This window comes from Homarus americanus, unplaced genomic scaffold (genome assembly GCF_018991925.1).
Source record: "Homarus americanus isolate GMGI-L3 unplaced genomic scaffold, GMGI_Hamer_2.0 scaffold42023, whole genome shotgun sequence".
Classification (NCBI taxonomy): Eukaryota; Metazoa; Arthropoda; class Malacostraca; order Decapoda; family Nephropidae; genus Homarus; species Homarus americanus.
The window spans coordinates 256,640-277,893 of NW_024713230.1; the positions used below are offsets into that span (position 1 = coordinate 256,640).

Here is a 21,254-nt window from a genome sequence, read left to right on the forward strand (position 1 = left end):
CTCTTCCCACAGCATCCGGCCATCCTTTAGCATCTCAATCCTCCTCCTCTTCCCACAGCATCCGGCCATCCTTTAGCATCTCAATCCTCCTCCTCTTCCCACAGCATCCGGCCATCCTTTAGCATCTCAATCCTCCTCCTCTTCCCACAGCATCCGGCCATCCCTCACTGTGTCAGTATCAAGCTCCACAACCTTGCCTCAAGAAAATTTATATCAGGTGTTTGCATTCTTCAGCTTTTGTTTACATTCCATTTGCCTAGTCTGTAAGTGACGAAATGTGTGTGTGTGTGTGTGCGTGTGTGTGTGTGTGTGGGGGGACCTATTTCAGTATTTGGTTAAGACAATTCATGTATACCTAGGTTCATATATACCATTCCCTATGTAAAACTGTGTATGCAAATGACCTTTAGTGAATGTATATGATAATTTGTGTTATTTGCTTGTATTTTATTTGTTAAGTTTCAAAGTAGAGTTACTGGAGAAAAGATTGGTCATTGTTTCATGAAATACTGTAACTATTATTCACATACCCCTTGAGTACGATGACTTAACCCCTTGAGTACGATGACTTAACCCCTTGAGTACGATGAATTAACCCCTTGAGTACGATGAATTAACCCCTTGAGTACAAAGACTTAACCCCTTGAGTATGATGACTTAACCTTTTGAGTACCATGATTTAACCTGTTGAGTACTATGAATTAACCTTTTGATTACGAAAACTTAACACCTTGAGTAAATAACCTAACCCTTTGAGTACGGTGATTTAGCCTCTTGAGTACAATGACTTATCGCCTTGAGTACGATGACTTATAAAAAAAAATTTTCGGTGAGTTAGTCAGTCATCACATACTACCTTCCCCCTCCCCTTTCATTCTTCTCCACCTCTTCTTCTATCTCCTTCTACTTATCTTCCATCTCTCCTATCTCCTCATTCTTTTCCTGTCTCGTTCTCCTCTTTTACTCCTCTTAAGTTCCTCTTTTTCTTTTCTTTTCTTTCCTTTTCTCTCTCTAGTCCCTTCCCTTCCTCCGCCTTTCCCTTCCTCTCCTCAATCTTTCCCCTCTTCTCTTCCCCTCATCTATCACTCCCTTTTTCTTCTCTTCCCCTCCCCTATCTCTCCCTTCGTATGATTCTCCCTTCCTCTTTTCTTCCTTTCCTGTTTCTCCCTTCGTCTGTCTCTCCCTTCCTCTTCTCTTCCCTTGCTCTCTCTCTCTCTCTCTTTCTCCCTTTTTCCCTTACCTTCCCTTGCTCTCCCTCTCTCTCACTTCTTCCCTTTCCCTCCTCCCTGTCTCCCTTCCTCTTCTCTTTCCCTGCTCTCCCTCTTCGTTCCTCTTCTCTTCTTCTCCCCTCTTCCCTCCCGGTTCTTCTACTACCCCCGGCGCCGTGCTCTCAAGAGGTCTTCCTCACTGATAAAAGACGCTTTTTCATGTTTGAGCTGAGAATTGTTTTCAAGGGGGGCAAAGATTCATGTTGTAAATCTCCATCTTTATGTCTTTCTTCAAGGTCTGTTTATTTAATTTTGACCTCTATCTATCTATCTATCTTCCTGTGTCTTTTAAAACCCTCCGTTATTATTCCTAACTTCTTGTGTGAATCTTCTAGTAAGCATTCACACTGTTGAGTTCCATTAAACACAAAGGTACATGGAAAAATGGTCCTGACATCTCGTGACATTCTAACTGAAGAAAATTGTCGTCGTTTTCTATAAATTCGTGACAGGACAAGACTGCGAGAGTAAAGTAAAAAACACCAAGAGTGATATCCAGCACAAAATATAAGGGCGGGAAACCATGCCTGCAGACTCGTTCATGTTTTCCCTGGTGGGTTTATAGCTTTGGAACAGCTGACAAAAGGATCCCAGAGAGAATCCAAGCCTGTGAAGGAAGTTTATTCGAGCGTCAAGTTTCTATAAAGCGTACCAATAAACTCTCCCACGTTGCTGCTTATTTTCAAGATGGAGGAAGTTCACGAGAGGCAAAATAGTCTCTTCTTTACACAGGAAAACAAACTTCATCGGCATGTTCCTCCTCTTTCTCCTTTTACTCGAGATTTTGACTAATGTTTATTCAAACAACCACGAAAACATCCCAAAATATGTCTAGATGGGTTGTTTGTCTGTCTGTTTGTCTGTGAACTATCTCCCCCCCCCACACTCCTTCATTCATAATCCAATAAAACACTTCAAACACAAACACAAACTTTCCCTGGACTTGGAAAACAAACCCAAACTGTGAACTAAATCCCTCATCTGTTCATTCTTAAATTATAAATTCCAGAACATACATACTACGTAAACATATCTATAAACGACTGAATCCTCTTTGATGCTTCCCAAGGTGGACAGAACACCATATTCCTCCCTTTGCCGTTAAGTATCAGTATTCACACGGCTGTTGCGCTCAGTAAACACAATATTCCTCTGCCTAAACGACTCATTTATTCAGTATTCATGGGTTGATGAGTGAGTGGTGGTGTTATGAATATTGGAGCGTGGTAATATACCTTGAGTACGATACCTTAACCATTGAGTACGATGAATTACCCCCTAAAGTACGATACCTTACCCCTTTGAGTACGATAAATTACCCCCTAAAGTACGATAGCTTAACCTCTTGAGTGCGATAAATTAACCCCTTGGGTACTATTAGCTAAATGAAGGGGTTAAATCTTCATACTCAAGAGATTATATATCATCGTACTTAAGGGGTTTAAATGGATACGTAAGAACATTCCTAATTGCCTCCCTCACGCTACGATACAAAGTTAATGAGGGAATGGCACCTAGATATCGCTGAGACTCTACCTTAGGAAAAGACAAATTGCGTTCTCCGAAAATCTGGTTAAAAAAAAAAAAAAAAAATATCGTATTTTTTTTTTTTGAGAATTCAGACAATAGACTTACGAAATTTATTGAAAATCTTAGACAGGTAAAATGGAGGAGGAATTATACGATGGGTTATGCTATGTTTTGTGAATCCAGGTAAGAGTTACGATATTCATGTAGGGTCAGAGAGAGAGAGAGAGAGAGAGAGAGAGAGAGAGAGTCAAGAGCGGAGGGAAAAAGAGGAGGAAGAGAGAGGAGTGTGTGTGTGTAGGAAGAAGGGAGGGGGGAAAGGAGAAGACGGTATGATGAGTGAGTGAGTGAATGGGAGAGTGAGGGAGTGACTAAGGGAGGAAGTGAGGAAGGGAGGGAGGTAGGGAGGAAGGTAAGGAGGGGTGAGATAAACTTTGTTTACCTCTCATTACCAAGGGTGCAGACAGCGTGAGAGGAAAGTTTGCAGACGGTGAAGACACAGAGGGAGGAAAGCTTTGATGCCGACTCTACCTTATATGCATACGTCCACCTTTTATATGTATATGATCATCTCATATGTATATCAATATGTATAAATTCATATCTTATTAACATACTCGCAAAATTACTGGGTTAGGTATATATTGTATAACCTTGACTGCCACAGTTTGCCCTCCCTGACACGGGTAACCACCCGGTGGTCTGTCGTCAAAGTAATAACAAGGTAATATGTGTGTAAAGTTACAGATCTCTAACTGCTTCCGTTTATGAGCTATGGGTGGAACAGACAGACAGACAGACAGACGTCCTTTTATTTGTGTACATATACACATATATATTAATTTACGGGAGCTAGGTAAGAAAATGTTATTGTGAAGGAGGGAGATTATGTTGGGAGGATAAATTAAGAGAGAGAAGATTAACAAGAAGGAAGATTATCAGAGAGGAAGATTATCAGATACAGTATTATCAAGGGTAGACTGGAGATGTACGACGTACGACCCCTAATACTACCACCACTACTACTACTACTACTACTACTACTACTACTACCAGTATCACCAACGTATTCTCCGTCTATCACCAACACCCAAACCACCACCAATATTGCTTGCTATCAGTGATGCCTCCACTACCCGCTGTCATAAGAATAATAATAACACTGTCAGAACAACTCACACACTCACAATTTTACATCATGGTGAATGGCTGAAACAAAACCCTTATATAGTTGTTGGGTAAACGCGTAACCTGAAGCGAGACTGTTTAGCTATTTGGTTCTGCTTGTTAGTTAGGTAAGGCGTGGGGATGAGAGAACGTGAGATGCTTCCCTGAGTTGGATGGAGTCTGTGTTTGGGAATGGGTGTATGAGAGTGCTTGAGGTTAGCTTATTGTGTTGTCTGGGTAAACCTTGAGGCAGAGTAGAGCTTTATGTTACTACCTGACTGCTGATAAAGTTACAAGATCAGAGGAATGTTATAGAGGCATCAGTTCCTATCATACTTTATGTACGAGTTTCTTTATATTTTTTTTTCGTCATTTTTCCTCTGTACTTACGAGAGACATAAGTACCAGACACGAGTTGAATATTCTACTGGATAATATAGAACCTGAAGACCTGAATTGTTTACTATGGTAGAATATGAACATTGGCCTCGTCACCACCTTTGGTTAGGGAGTTAATAAGATCAACCAATCAGGTGATGAGTTGATATACTTCCCCTAGTGACCTGACCTATCAACACAAGGCAGGAGGGTACTACACATGGGCAGGTCTAGTGGTCTTCTCAGTGGATAGATGAACATTATTTGGAGCATTTCTGAATGTTTGGGCCCTGTTTACTGTTGTGCCTCCTCAGGGTTCATAAATATTAGGTGGATGTTTATGTTTAAGTTTAGTGCAGCTGTGTTGACCCAGCTGATAGTAAAGTCGTCCACACACACACGCACACACACACACACACACGGCCTTATGATTCAGCCCAACGACCGACATTCAGACAACACCCGAGGATCTTCAGATAACACTATGGTACTCCAACCGCCCCCCGCCCCCACCCCGCCCCCCTGCCGACCCGCCGCCACCACCACCGCCGCCGCCGCCGCCACCACCGCCGCCGCCGCCACCTTTTCCCATTACCATCAAAGGTCTGGCGCCTTATTGACACCCGCACTACCACCACTCCTATCACCATTACCACCATCTCTAAACGTCTCACGTCTGCTCTAAGAATCTACACATGGTTAGAGCTATTATCTTCACATCTCAGGGTCTCATAGTTACATATTCACTCATAGAGATTCAGTTGAATAGAACCCTCACTGAATATCCCGCCTGTGGTGAAGGTACAAAAAAAGTTCTTTGATGTGGGATACAAGTGATTGGTCGTATTGAGTTATGATATTACGAGGTTACAAGCGGCTCACTCCCTCCACTCAAAGATGAGCTCTCTATTATAATATCTTTCAAGTATGTATGAATATATATAATATATATGTAACCGGTCGGAATTTACTGGACTTTTAATTTCTCACTTGACTAGTGGTTTATTAAGGATTATTACATGGAAATTGCAGTGAAAGCGCCCCTTGGAGAAAAAAACCCGAACCAGCACAAGAACACTTAAATTTACTAAACAAAATGAATTGTCCGTGACCCGTGGAAGGATAGCATCTGTGACTGGGATGAATGAGACACACTGTAAAATTTAGACACTTATATTCCCTCCAACACTAAAGACACAATCAAATAATGGTACACCAATCTGCGCACCTCTTAACCTGAACTTAAAACACTACTCTGGGGAAAAAAAGTTATACATGATATTGAAATTATTAGAAACTCAGACAATGCCTCATTAGACAACAATAAATTCAAAGTATTAAGAATTGTTGCTTGCACACATGAAACAGGCCTTAAGGGCTTTCAACAAAATTATATTCCCCCAACAGATGCACACTTCCTAACCTAACTTAAACACTACTCTGGGGAACAAAGGTTATACCTGAGATCAGAATTATAAAGAAAAGTTAAATGCATTAAAGGAACAAAATCACAGTATCACTCTGGTTTCAATTAGTGACACAAACATTAAAAAATAATACTATCAAAATTATTTACGAAATATTAAACTACACACGTCAGTAACTGAAAAAATGGTATTAACTACACACAAAAATATTGTCACTATTATTGAGATATTACTGGGTCCACCAATACCCGTGAACCATGCTTCACCCAACTCAACATACACCCGTAATAAGGGAGATATAATGTTTCTCTAGGTATCCCCTAGACTCCTGGTCTCAGTGTGTGACCATTAATTTACTCAGATAGCCTCAGTGTACTCTCAGTGCGTCCATGGGCGGGAAGAGAGAACGCCAGCAGGTGACCCTGGCCAGTAGGTAATACTTCTAGCTGACCGAAAACACGTGGTGTTGTGCACCCACGTGGGAAGAACTGATCACCCAATGCTGATGCTGGTCCCGTGTCGTTTTAGTTGTCGGGAGCACTCGTTCACTCAAGAGACCCCTTGATATCCCAGCTGACCAGTGACAAGCCTACACTGATCGTTCCAACTGCGACAATCGCTAATCATCAATCATCAACGGCAGTCTCAAACGACAGTCAATCTCTCTCAGTCAATCTCTCGCAGTCAAGTGGGTTCTGACGGAAACCCTGAAATGAACTCACTGTTAGCTCTTGTTCTTTATCACTGCCCTGTCTAACCCCTATCTGAAATCGAATGAGACTTACTTGTTATACTGCAATAGCGCAACACAGGTGACTAGACCACGTGACCGTTTCGTCCTCTCTGAAGCACAGTCTGCCCTCTCTGTTCGACGGCTGTCGTCTGACTGAGAGCCAGCCAGCCTCGTGTCTACCCAAGGTGGTAGCCTAGGCCTACGTGACATATTTTCCGCCTAACTAATAACTTTCTTGGTACACCCGTAACATTATTCAGACTGATAAACGATCTACAATAATTTCAAATTCAATAATAGTCCCTTAACTTCATGAATCGCATCATTATTAATTCGGTAAACTACATTTAATATCGTAGAGGCCCAGTTCCAAAAGCTCTCACTACGTGCAGGAGCGCTCTCTTCCCTCAGACGACCTTGAACTCAGTATCGCCAATGGCGCGGCGTTTGAAATTACACTGAAATTTCTGAATATTACATATATACATATTGATAGATATTATAACATAGGGTGCCGCTGTGGAATAAATAGAGCTCTCGTCCCTTGTCTTAAAGATCGTTGGTTCGATACCCGGGCACTCCTAATACACCCAGCTGTACTGTCTTTGGGAAACTAACCTTACAATTTGGGGAAGTGAAAGCGGTCGAGTGCAGTGCGGGCCACATTAACTCCTTGTGTATACGGAAATTTTTAATATACTTTGTAGTGTGTCCTTACTGTCCCAAATGTCGTGCCTGTGGGACTCAGGTTTGCTCTCAAGTTACAGATTCATGCGTTTATTTTCGCTCCTCGTGGTGAAACTGAGTCACGGGAATGAGTCCTCGAGCTGACTTACCCTGACTGTTTCAACTCATTAGGGAGGTCGATGCTGGTTCATTTTGGGCAGGACTGAACCTGATCCCGACTCTGCACTGTACATATTTTAACGATGTATACGTTGAAATGAAACTTGACACTGTTACATCAATCAGTCTGAATGTTGATGAAAATTTATTAACTTAGGGTCTTAATTACTCATTGAGACCTAACAGGTGGCGTAACACAGGTGAGACATAGAGCAGAGATATTGTGTGTGTGTGTATACACAATCTACAGGAGATCCTGAACACCTATGAAGATGCGTTTGCACACTCAGATTCTCTTTCAGCCTGCCCCTGGTTCAGCCACACCTCCACCATCCACGGTACTACTCTCTCTCCGATGTTATCCATTTTCAGTCCCTTCGCTCCCACCTGTCCACCACCATCGGATGAGATGTACATCTCAAGCCTTTGGCAGTCTCCGTACCCGTGTCTTCAGCTGCTATAATATGGCAGCGAGACATGGGTCACATACAGGAGGCACATTAAGGCACTTGAAACTTTCACCAACATAGTCTACGTTCCATCCTCCGAGTTCGATGTGAAGACAAGAGAACAAATGCCAGTATTCTCGTTGACACAAACTGTAGGAGCATCGAGGCTACCATTATGCATGAACAACTACGCTGGACTGGCCATGTTACCCGCATGGACTACAGTAGACTGCCAAAGCAGCTATTTTACAGTCACCTAACGAATAGTAAACGTAACACTGGCAGACAACTGAAAAGGTATAAGGATACTCTTAAGACAAACCTGAAAACGTGCCAAATCGATCCCCTCACTTGAGAGACGGTTACTCCACACCGTAACGCTTGGAGGAGCACCACACAATAAGGCGTCAATTCTTTCGCATTAGCCCGACTGCATAACGGGGCAGATAAGCGCCAGTGCTAGGAAGATGCTGCCACCGTCCCTCCCGCACTAGCTGTAGCCCCCCACATGTGCAACTTCTGTGATCGACCCTGCCAGTCCCGTATCGGCCTCTTTAGTCACCTCAAAACTCACTAACCTAGGTGACATCCTTAATAACTCATATCATTGTATCATAGCTGGATGATCATCATACTTGATTCTGAGTGACAGCAATATAGAAGTGTCTGTATGTATGTATGTATGTGTGTGTGTGTGTGTGTGTGTGTGTGTGTTTGTGTGTGTGTGTGTGTGTGTGTGTGTGTGTGTGTGTGAGACAGGCCGCTAAGTGAGGCTCTTAGCATGGTCGCCTCGCTGCCTCGATCAATACCGAGGTGTACATCAACTGACCGTCAGGAACACCGTACTGCTACTGCTACTACTACGACTACTAATGAGTCCCTACTATTATTACCACACAACTATTACTACTATTACTATTATTACTCTAACTACTATTACTAATACTACTTTTATTAGTCTCACTACTATTACCCAAAATAGTATTACAATTCCTACTTTATGTTTCACTTTTACTACTTTTTTATTGTTCCTACTAACATTACCACAAATATTCCTACAACTACCACCACCACCACTTCGTCCACTGGTATCGTCGTTGCTGGTGCTTTCATCACTGTTTCTGCTGCTGCAACAGTTATATCCGTCATATACAACTATGTACATAGACATTTGCCGAAATTGCTATCATATTGGAGGTCATATTGTAACATCGTCATCGAGAACACTATACGAGTCTCCCCGCAACGACAATAACGCAAAATCAACGACACTGGGATTTACGTTGCCCAAAATCTACGTTTATCCAATACTACGATACTATATTAGTCTTCTACGATCGATTTAGAAGATTGTAGATGAGAAGAAGGATCGTAATATATAGGACGATATCACTGTTGACGTTATTGTAATATTTATTAGTGTTATTGTGTTTGTGTACATCTGTGTATTGCAAGGTAACGTGATGTTGTCCCCGTTCAAATCTTTCGGCTCCTCTGTGTCTTAGTAACTCCAGGTTATATTATGGACTCCACTTCTCGGGGATCTTTCTTCATATAGCCTCTTCTTCCCCCTTTCTTGTTATTTACATATCTCATACATTCTTTTCGTTCACATTCTTCCATCTTATTCTATCTTTCTCTCTTCCTCCTTCTATTTCCCCTCCCCTTCTCGTTATGAATGTATTCTACGTACGTCTGTCTCTCCCTCTCTACCAGTCCCTCAGTCTTGTTTCTCTCATTTTTCTTGTTTATTCTCTGTGTTCTATTTCCCCCATCCTCTCCCTTATCATCATTATACACATATACATCTTAACTCTCTTTCATTTTCTTACAATTATTCTAGTTTTTATTTTAAGTATATAATTTATAGTCTTTCTTAGATATCAATTATTTGTATTTATTTTACCTATTAATTAGATTATATGTGTTTTAATTCTCAACGTCATTATGTGTTTTTTTTTATCAATTTTAATTCTCACAATTTCCATTCATTTAATTAATTCTCTCTATCTCTCTCTCTCTCTCTCTCTCTCTCTCTCTCTCTCTCTCTCTCTCTCTCCTTCTTCACGGGTTCAGTCCAGGTATCGAAATATGTTGCTAATTTTGGCCCTTTAGCGCTAAGGAATGAAATGCTTACTGACCTAATCTGAACACTAGGGGAGAACTCAAGACTTTAGGGGCAGTAGAGTCAAAAGGTCAAATATAGAAAAGGTCATGTCATTTTTAGCGTTTAATATAGCGCTGTGAAGTGGTTTTGTGTTTTTCGTTTTTTCCAGGTGTTGAAAGGTTTGCACTTTATTATCTCACCTGCCTGGGAGTTCAGTCTCTCTCTCTCTCTCTCTCTCTCTCTCTCTCTCTCTCTCTCTCTCTCGTGTTAACTCTGAGGAAGATTCTTTTTAATTATTTTTTTCCTTTATATGCAATTATCCAGTAGCTCCTTTTAATTATAATGACACTACTACTACTACTAATGATAATGATGATGATGATGATGATGATGATGATGATGATGATGATATTATTATTTGTGTAAGAGTTATATAGAGAAAGGCGCCTCGTCCACTACCATTATGTAAGACCTCACGACTCCACGGCGCCTCATTATATTTTAAAAATAAAATCCAAAAATCTTCATATCATTTCCGTCTCATATAGTGAACCAACCAATACCACAGCACCCAAAATTTGAGGTAATTTTAGGTCATTCATCCCCCAAAATTTGAGGTCATTTTAGGTCATTCATCCCCCAAAATTTGAGGTCATTTTAGGTCATCCATCCCCCAAAATTAGAGGTCATTTTAGGTCATCCATCCCCCAAAATTAGAGGTCATTTTAGGTCATCCATCCCCCAAAATTTGAGGTCATTTTAGGTCATCCATCCCCCAAAATTAGAGGTCATTTTAGGTCATCCATCCCCCAAAATTTGAGGTCATTTTAGGTCATTCATCCCCCAAAATTTGAGGTCATTTTAGGTCATTCATCCCCCCCCCCCAATTTTATCTCGTATAAGCTGGGCGAAATAGTCAGGTTACGGTAATGTTGAGCTCGTAGTTTAGGTTTGCTTCCTCATCGACAGGTAAATATGCTTAAACAACCGGCAATTTTGTGTGTTGGCTGTAAATCCTGAGAGGAGAAACTATGCCTCACCACACCAGACTGTTCCCACCTGTGTAGACTTACTGTGTGTGGGAGTTGGAAGTTGGATTGGGTGGAAATCACGATGGACCGTGTGTGTGTGTGTGTGTGTGTGTGTGTGTGTGTGTGTGTGTGTGTGTGTGTGTGTGTACAGTGAGTGTGTGTGTGTGTGTGTGGGATCAATATAACTAAATATTTCTGGTACTTTAAGGTTCAAGTTTACTAAATTATCTTCGTATCTGAGGCTAATGAGAGTTAGTTGACTGTTAGTGTTAATGACTGGACCACGGGCAACACCTTTGATCGTTTACCAATTTTCTCTACATTGATGTATATCTGGAAACACCATTAACCATCGGTAAAAAAAATAAGTGAACCATATTAGAGGGGCCATTTGGTGGTAACTCTTTATACAGTACACGGCAACACACTTTGGTATATGACGACCTGTAGGTGATGAAGGAGAGTGTTCATATGACGACCTGTAGGTGATGAAGGAGAGTGTTCATAGTACGACCTGTAGGTGATGAAGGAGAGTGTTCATAGTACGACCTGTAGGTGATGAAGGAGAGTGTTCATATGACGACCTGTAGGTGATGAAGGAGAGTGTTCATAGTACGACCTGTAGGTGATGAAGGAGAGTGTTCATAGTACGACCTGTAGGTGATGAAGGAGAGTGTTCATAGCGTAATGATGTTCTCACTCACTGAACACCTGGTGATATAATGAGTACAGCAGCAAGGAACCTCTCGAGGCACTTAACACACACACACACACACTAAGGTTCCATGTCGAGTTAGATAATAATCCTAGAGCACAGGATTGGGTTCTCTAGCGCCTCATTAAGGATAGATACGAAATCCTCTCATCTCCTTGGTAAGCTTGTGATCCACCGCGTTTTGGTGAGGTTGTCGGGAAGGAAGGAAGGAAGGAAGGAAGGAAGGAAGTAAGTATGAGGAAGGAAGAAGTATGAGGACACCCGCCCACTCCTACAACACGCCACTTGGTCACATACACACTGCCATGGAGACAGATGACATGGTGTTAACTGTTTACCAAAGGCTTCCCTACCCACTCCTCCGTCACCTGTACAACACAAGGTCAACAACTAGGGTAACAAGACACAATAATCAGGTCTTAAAAAGGTCAAATGGGTCAAAGGTCACCATTATTGAGCAGTGAGAGGCGTAACAGCGCGCTCTCCTTCTCCCACGTCTGGTCACCCACTCAACGTGTGCTGGCAGGAGAGTAACTGTCACCTCGAGAGCCTGACTACATTTCTCCCTCCTCACCCTGACGAGATGAGGCGCCCCACCTCCCCCAATTCCACTGTTCTTCCCCACTATCTCTCTCTCTCTTCTCTCTCCTCAGATGTTATCCTCTCTATTCCAGTGTTCTTCTCCTAATCATTCCTGTCCTATCGTTCTATTGATGTTCTCACATGTACAGAGCTTCACCAACAAAGGTCTTTGAGGCAAACACACACATAGTAATATCCAGAAAAAATAACCCTGACTTACATTCTGGCTTTTTACGCTGACGTTCATGATAACATAATGTATAACTGCGCTTCAACCATTAAGGTCTTTGGGTGTGTATACAGGATATTGAGAGAGAGAGAGAGAGAGAGAGAGAGAGAGAGAGAGAGAGAGAGAGAGAGAGAGAGAGAGAGAGAGAGAGACATCTCGAGTTGTTTTTATCTCTCGTGTCAGTGTTTTCTGGCCGTCAACACTGCACCAAATGTTAATAAGTTGTCTGCAGGTGTTGAGTCGACCAGTGACATACCTGCAGGTGTTGAGTCGACCAGTGACATACCTGCAGGTGTTGAGTCGACCAGTGACATACCTGCAGGTGTTGAGTCGACCAGTGACATACCTGCAGGTGTTGAGTCGACCAGTGACAACTGCAGGTGTTGAGTCGACCAGTGACATACCTGCAGGTGTTGAGTCGACCAGTGACATACCTGCAGGTGTTGAGTCGACCAGTGACATACCTGCAGGTGTTTTCTTCAGGTGCATCACTGGGACAGCCTACATGATGAAAGAGCAGCACGAGTTAATGATCAACTCAAAATACTATGGTCGGGATTTTTCCATTGTTTCTTCTCGTGTATACCATCGTCTCTGCCTTCACCAATCTTATTAGTGATGGCAGGTGATATAGCCAGGGTCATAGATTCTAACTCGTAAAACAAAAATTACCTTGAAATTATCCTTCATTCCCTTGCAAAAAAAATAAATCTGAACTCTGATTGGACACTGGGATCCACATATGCCATTAGTTGATTAATTAAACTATTAAACATTAATATCCTTTGATGATCTTGAGTTATTTTACATAATTAATTCACTCTAAACATAAATTGAGCAAATAACAGACCTGTCTTATGTATTATCGAAGACCAACGACACAACCCAGGTATAAAAATCGACCTTGAAATTCCTCACGTGTCATAATAACTAGCAGGTGTTGCCATCATAGTGCACACGTAAATATCAGGTAACACGTCAGGTGTCTCATCAGTAGAGACAACGTGATCATTACCTGCCGTTATGTACGCCTTACCTGTCTCATCCACCAGGTGTAATCAATGAATATTTTGTCTCGCTAAATAACAATAACAGTAAATTAGTGGTATGGTGTCAGTTCCAACGTGTGTGTGGGAAGAGAAAGAGAGAGAGAGATTTAAAATTTTCATCCCTTTAATCTGTCAAGCTAATCTCTGGCTCTTGTTCGTCCTCCTTCACCCCAAGAATATCCCCCAGAACCCCCAGAAAATCCCCAGAAACTCCCCAGAATATCCCAGAAACCCCCAGAAACTCCCAGAAACCTCCCAGAATATCACCAGAAACTCCAAGAATATCCCAGAACTCCCCAGAATATCCCCAGAAACTCCCCAGAATATCACCAGAACTCCCCAGAATATCCCCAGAAACTCCCCAGAATATCCCCAGAAACTCCCCAGAATATCCCCAGAAACTCCCAAAAATATCCCCAGAATCCCCCAGAATATCCCCAGAAACCCCAAGAATATCCCAGAAACTCCCCAGAAAATCCCAGAAACCCCCAGAATATCCCCAGAAACTCCCCAGAATATCCCCAGAAACTCCCCAGAATATCCCCAGAAACTCCCCCAGAATATCCCCCAAAACCCCCAGAAACTCCCCAGAATATCCCCAGAAACCCCAGATCATACCCAGAAACTCCCCAGAAACTCCCCCAGAATATCCCCAGAAACTCCCAGAATATCCCCAGAAACCCCCAGAATATCCCCAGAAACTCCCCAGAATATCCCCAGAAACCCCCAGAATATCCCCAGAAACTCCCCAGAATATCCCAGAAACTTCCAAAAATATCCCCAGAAACTCCCCAGAATATCCCAGAAACCCCCAGAATATCCCCAGAACCCCAGAATATCCCCAGAAACTTCCAAAATATCCCCAGAAACTCCCCAGAATATCCCCAGAAACTTCCAAAAATATCCCCAGAAACTCCCAAGAATATCCGAAACTCCCCAAAATCCCAGAAACTCCCCAGAATATCCCCAGAAACTCCCCAGAATATCCCCAGAAACTCCAGAATATCCCCAGAAACTGAATATCCCCAAAAACTCCCCAAAACTCCCCAGAATATCCCCAGAAACTCCCCCAATATCCCCAGAAACCCCCAGAAAATCCCCCAGAAAACCCCAGAAAATCCCCAGAATATCCCCAGAAACCCAGAATATCCCCAGAAACACCCCCAGAATATCCCAGAAACCCCCAGAATATCCCCAGAAACTCCAGAATCATCCCCAGAAACCCCCAGAAACTCCCCAGAATATCCCCAGAATATCCCCAGAATATCCAGAAACCCCAGAATATCCCCAGAAACTCCCCAGAAACTCCCCAGAAACTCCACAGAATATCCCAGAAACTCCCCAGAATATCCCAGAAACCCCCAGAAACTCCCCATAATATCCCCAGAAATCCCCAGAATATCCCCAGAACCCCAGAATATCACCCAGAATATCCCCAGAAACTCCCCAGAATATCCCCAGAAACTACCCAGAATATCCCCAGAAACTCCCAGAATATCCCCAGAAACTCCCAGAATATCCCCAGAAACTCCCCAGAAACCCCAAATATTCCAGAAACCCAGAATATCCCCAGAATATCCCAGAACCCCCAGAACATCCCCAGAACTCCAGAATATCCCCAGAAACCCCAGAATATCCCAGAAACCCCAGAATATCCCAGAACCCCCAGAATATCCCCAGAAATTCCCAGAATATCCCAGAAACACCCAGAAACCCCCAGAATATCCCCAGAAACCCCAGAATATCCCCAGAAACTCCAGAAACTCCCCAGAACCACACACCCCGAGAGCGCAATAATAAACATTACCATTTCTGATTTGATCACAAGGATAAACATATGAATGCCTCTCCCATCCCTCTCTCACTCTCTCCTCTCCACTCTCCACTCTCTCACTCTCCCCCACTCTCCCCACTCCCTCTCCACTCCCCACTCTCCCCCTCACTCTCCTCCCCCACCTCCCCCCCTCTCCACTCTCCCTCCTCTACCTCCTCCCTCTTACCTCCCCCTCTCTTCTCTCTCTCTTCTCTCCTCCTCTCTACCTCTCTCACTTTCCCCCCACTCTCCCTCCCTCTCTACTCTCCCTCTACTTTCCCCCTCTCACCTCCCCCCTCTTACTCTCCTCCCTCTCTTACTCTCTGTCTTACTTTCCCTCAATCTCTCTTACCCTCCCTTATTCTTCCCTTGTTCTCCCTTACTTTATTCTCCTCTCACTTACTCTCTCTCTCTTTCACTCTGACTCTCTACGTCACTCTCCCCCTCTCACTCATTCTTCACCTCGCTTTCTATCTCACTCTCTCTCTCTCACTTCCTTTCACTCTCTCTCTCAGTCCCCCCCTCTCTCCTCTTACATTCTCCTTCCTCTCTCCTATTTTTGGTCATCTTTTCTTCTTCCTCTTCCTCCTTCCCTTCTTCCTCTTTATTCTTTCTCTCCCTCTTCTACCTCATACTCCCTCTTATTCGTCCCCTTCCTTCTCACCGCCTCTTCTTCCTTCTCACCCCTCCTCTTCCTTCTCACCTCCTCCTCTTCCTTCTCACCCCCTCCCTTCCTTCTCACCTCCTCCCCTTCCTTCTCATCTCCTCCCTTCCCTCTCACCTCCTCCCCTTCCTTCTCACCCCCCCTCTTCCCTCTCACCTCCTCCCCTTCCCTCTCCTCCTCCCTTCCTCTCATCTCCTACTACCCCTCTCTCGAAGCAGCTGCCTAAGTCGAGGATTTAATATGAATATCCTCTGGGAAGTTCAGGGTGTGTTTCAGATTAAGGTGAGGCATGAACTGGGCTACACACACACACACACACACACACACACACACACACACACACACACACACACACACACACACACTCACACACTCAATCAAGGTGTAATCTTTATATCTGAAGGTTGGCGACCACTTCCCCCTTTATCCACCCTCCAAAATGTTTTCCTTTAATTTGTGTCTGTTTGGGATCACAACTTTTGATTTAATTTATCCATCCCTGTCTCTGCCTCTCCCCACCCCTCCCCTTCCCTTATCCTGTAACTCCTTCCTAGTGACACCCCAGAAACTACCTGCAAACTAATTTTTATCAGGTAAATCAGTGAAAGCATAAAATTCCGACAGCAGTTAAAAAAAAAAGTTTTGACGGTGACAACTGTGCTCGGCCGCATACTGCACCTCCACCACCAACTGTGCTCGGCCGCATACTGCACCTCCACCCACCAACTGTGCCCGGCCCGCATACTGCACCTCCACCCACCAACTGTGCCCGGCGCATACTGCACCTCCACCACCCACCCTGTGCCCGGCCCGCCTGACCTCCACCACCCACCAACTGTGCCCGGCCGCATACTGCACCTCCACCACCCACCAACTGTGCCCGGCCCACATACTGCACCTCCACCACCCCAACTGTGCCCGGCCCACATACTGCACCTCCACCACCCAACTGTGCCAGCCACCTGCACCTCCACCACCCACAACTGTGCAGCCCGCATACTGCCTCCACCACCAACTGTGCCCGGCCCGCATACTGCACCTCCACCACCCCAACTGTGCCCGCCACATACTGCACCTCCACCACCCACCAACTGTGCCCGGCCCAGACTGCACCTCCACCACCCACCAAGTTTGCACCACACCAATTTCAGGTTATCTGGGGACCTTGGTACGAGTGAACCAGACGAGCTCTTCAAATCAATTCAAACGAGAGAGAGAATTGAACCAGAATACTTTTACATCTGTGCCAGCTGACGGTATTGTGAGCACTTAAGTTAATTATTAAAGGCAAAGATTATTTTTATATGTGTTATATTCACTGCAGTTAGTTAAGGAAGAAGTTATATGAGGTTTTTAATGTTATATTCCAGTAGGAGTTACGTATCTTTTAGGTCCCCCTCCTCCTCCTCCCCGTGGTTTACTGTTGGGTTAAATATTATGATTTCTTACACCACCACCACCACCACAACGCAGTGTCCCCCACCTCACCACCACCACCACAACGCAGTGTCCCACCCCACCTCACCACCACCACCACAACGCAGTGTCCCCCACCACCATCACCACCACACAGTGTCCCACCCCACCTCACCACCTCACCACCACCACCACACAGTGCCCCCACCACCACCACCACCACCACCACAACGCAGTGTCCCCCACCTCACCACCACCACCACCACCACCACACAGTGCCCCCACCTCACCACCACCACACTCTACGCTGCCCTGGGTGAGATATACACACTAAATCAGTGTCTTATGATAGACTAATCACTTTATGGTTGAGAAGGACACTGTTCATGTAAGGTTATTGTTGTTAACAGTCAAGTGACGACCTACAGTAGTGATGGTTACGGCCCCTCAGGCGACACATGTCAGGTAAAGGTACAGTAGCCTACATGTGCTGATATACTGAACAGACAACACTGAACAACAGACAACAATGAACAATGAACAACACTGAACAACAGACAACACTGAACAACACTGAACAACACTGAACAACAGACAACACTCAACAACAGACAACACTGAACAACAGACAACACCGAACACTGAACAGACAACACTGAACACTGAACAACAGACAACACTAAACAACAGACAACACTGAACAACAGACAACACTGAACAACAGACAACACTGAACAACAGACAACACTGAACACTGAACAACAGACAACACTGAACACTGAACAGACAACACTGAACACTGAACAGACAACACTGAACAACAGACAACACTGAACAACAGACAACACTGAACAACAGACAACATTGAACAACAGACAACACTGAACACTGAACAACAGACAACACTGAACAACAGACAACACTGAACAACAGACAACACTGAACAACAGACAACACTGAACACTGAACAACAGACAACACTGAACACTGAACAACAGACAACACTGAACAACAGACAACACTGAACAACAGACAACACTGAACAACAGACAACACTGAACACTGAACAACAGACAACACTGAACAACAGACAACACTGAACACTGGAACAAACACTGAACAGACAACACCGAACACTGAACAACACCGAACACTGAACAGACAACACTGAACAACAGACAACACTGAACACTGAACAACACCGAACACTGAACAGACAACACCGAACACTGAACAACAGACAACACCGAACACTGAACAGACAACACTGAACACTGAACAGACAACACCGAACACTGAACAACAGACAACACCGAACACTGAACAGACAACACTGAACACTGAACAACAGACAACACCGAACACTGAACAACAGACAACACTGAACAACAGACAACACTGAACAGACAACACCGAACAGACAACACTGAACACTGAACAACACCGAACACTGAACAGACAACACCGAACACTGAACAACAGACAACACCGAACACTGAACAGACAACACTGAACACTGAACAGACAACACCGAACACTGAACAACAAACAACACTGAACACTGAACAGACAACACTGAACACTGAACAGACAACACCGAACACTGAACAACAGACAACACCGAACACTGAACAACAGACAACACCGAACACTGAACAACAGACAACACTGAACAACAGACAACACTGAACAGACAACACCGAACAGACAACACTGAACACTGAACAACACCGAACACTGAACAGACAACACCGAACACTGAACAACAGACAACACCGAACACTGAACAGACAACACAACACTGAACAGACAACACCGAACACTGAACAACAAACAACACTGAACACTGAACAGACAACACTGAACACTGAACAGACAACACCGAACACTGAACAACAGACAACACCGAACACTGAACAACAGACAACACTGAACACTGAACAGACAACACCGAACAGACAACACTGAACACGAACAACAGACAACACTGAACACTGAACAACAGACAACACTGAACACTGAACAACACTGAACACTGAACAACAGACAACACTGAACACTGAACAGACAACACTGAACAACAGACAACACTGAACACTGAACAACAGACAACACTGAACAACAGACAACACTGAACACTGAACAACAGACAACACTGAACACTGAACAGACAACACTGAACAACTGACAACACCGAACACTGAACAACAACAGACAACACTGAACACTGAACAACAGACAACACTGAACACTGAACAACAGACAACACTGAACACTGAACAACAGACAACACTGAACAACAGACAACACTGAACACTGAACAACAGACAACACTGAACACTGAACAACAGACAACACTGAACACTGAACAACAGACAACACTGAACACTGAACAACAGACAACACTGAACACTGAACAGACAACACTGAACACTGAACAACAGACAACACTGAACAACAGACAACACTGAACAACAGACAACACTGAACAACAGACAACACTGAACACTGAACAGACAACACTGAACAACAGACAACACCGAACACTGAACAACAGACAACACTGAACACTGAACAACAGACAACACTGAACAACAGACAACACTGAACAACAGACAACACTGAACAACAGACAACACTGAACACTGAACAACAGAACACTGAACACTGAACAACAGACAACACTGAACAACAGACAACACTGAACAACAGACAACACTGAACACTGAACAACAGACAACACTGAACAACAGACAACACTGAACAACAGACAACACTGAACACTGAACAACAGACAACACTGAACAACAGACAACACTGAACAACAACAGACAACACTGAACAACAGACAACACTGAACACTGAACAACAGACAACACTGAACACTGACAGACAACACTGAACAACAGACAACACTGAACAACAGACAACACTGAACAACAGACAACACTGAACAACAGACAACACTGAACACTGAACAGACAACACTGAACACTGAACAACAGACAACACTGAACACTGAACAACAGACAACACTGAACACTGAACAGACAACACCGAACACTGAACAACAGACAACACTGAACATTGAACAACAGACAACACTGAACAACAGACAACACTGAACAACAGAACAACACTGAACACTGAACAACAGACAACACTGAACACTGAACAACAGACAACACTGAACAACAGACAACACTGAACAACAGACAACACTGAACAACAGACAACACTGAACACTGAACAACAGACAACACTGAACAACAGACAACACTGAACAACAGACAACACTGAACAACAGACAACACTGAACACTGAACAACAGACAACACTGAACAACAGACAACACTGAACAACAGACAACACTGAACACTGAACAACAGACAACACTGAACAGCAGACAACACTGAACAACAGACAACACTGAACAACAGACAACATTGAACACTGAACAACAGACAACACTGAACAACAGACAACACTGAACAACAGACAAGACTGAACAACAGACAACACTGAACACTGAACAACAGACAACACTGAACACTGAACAACAGACAACACTGAACAACAGACAACACGAACAACAGACAACACTGAACAACAGACAACACTGAACAACAGACACTGAACACTGAACAGACAACACTGAACAAACAACAACAGACAACACTGAACAACAGACAACACTGAACAACAGACCACTGAACAACAGACAACACTGAACACTGAACAGACAACACTGAACAACAGACAACACTGAACACTGAACAACAGAACACTGAACACTGAACAGACAACACTGAACACTGAACAACAGACAACACTGAACACTGAACAGACAACA

The 21,254-nt window shown here is 43.8% G+C and overlaps 1 protein-coding gene across 1 annotated transcript; it reads left to right on the plus strand.

The window, feature by feature from the left end:
- The first annotated feature begins 7,226 nt into the window (after nucleotides 1-7,226).
- LOC121871503 (pollen-specific leucine-rich repeat extensin-like protein 1) lies at nucleotides 7,227-15,305 on the plus strand. The gene is made up of 2 exons (XM_042373900.1): nucleotides 7,227-7,248; nucleotides 13,684-15,305. The coding sequence occupies exons 1-2, from the start codon at nucleotides 7,227-7,229 to the stop codon at nucleotides 15,303-15,305; spliced, it is 1,644 nt and encodes a 547-aa protein (XP_042229834.1).
- The last annotated feature ends 5,949 nt before the right edge of the window (nucleotides 15,306-21,254 follow it).

What these genes read in the sequence shown, in the direction of transcription:
- LOC121871503 (XM_042373900.1), top strand. Translation starts at nt 7,227, where the DNA reads ATGTCGTGCCTGTGGGACTCAG. An exon ending in GTCGTGCCTGTGGGACTCAG is followed by an intron (nt 7,249 to 13,683) that starts GTTTGCTCTCAA and finishes CTTCACCCCAAG; the next exon opens with AATATCCCCCAGAACCCCCA.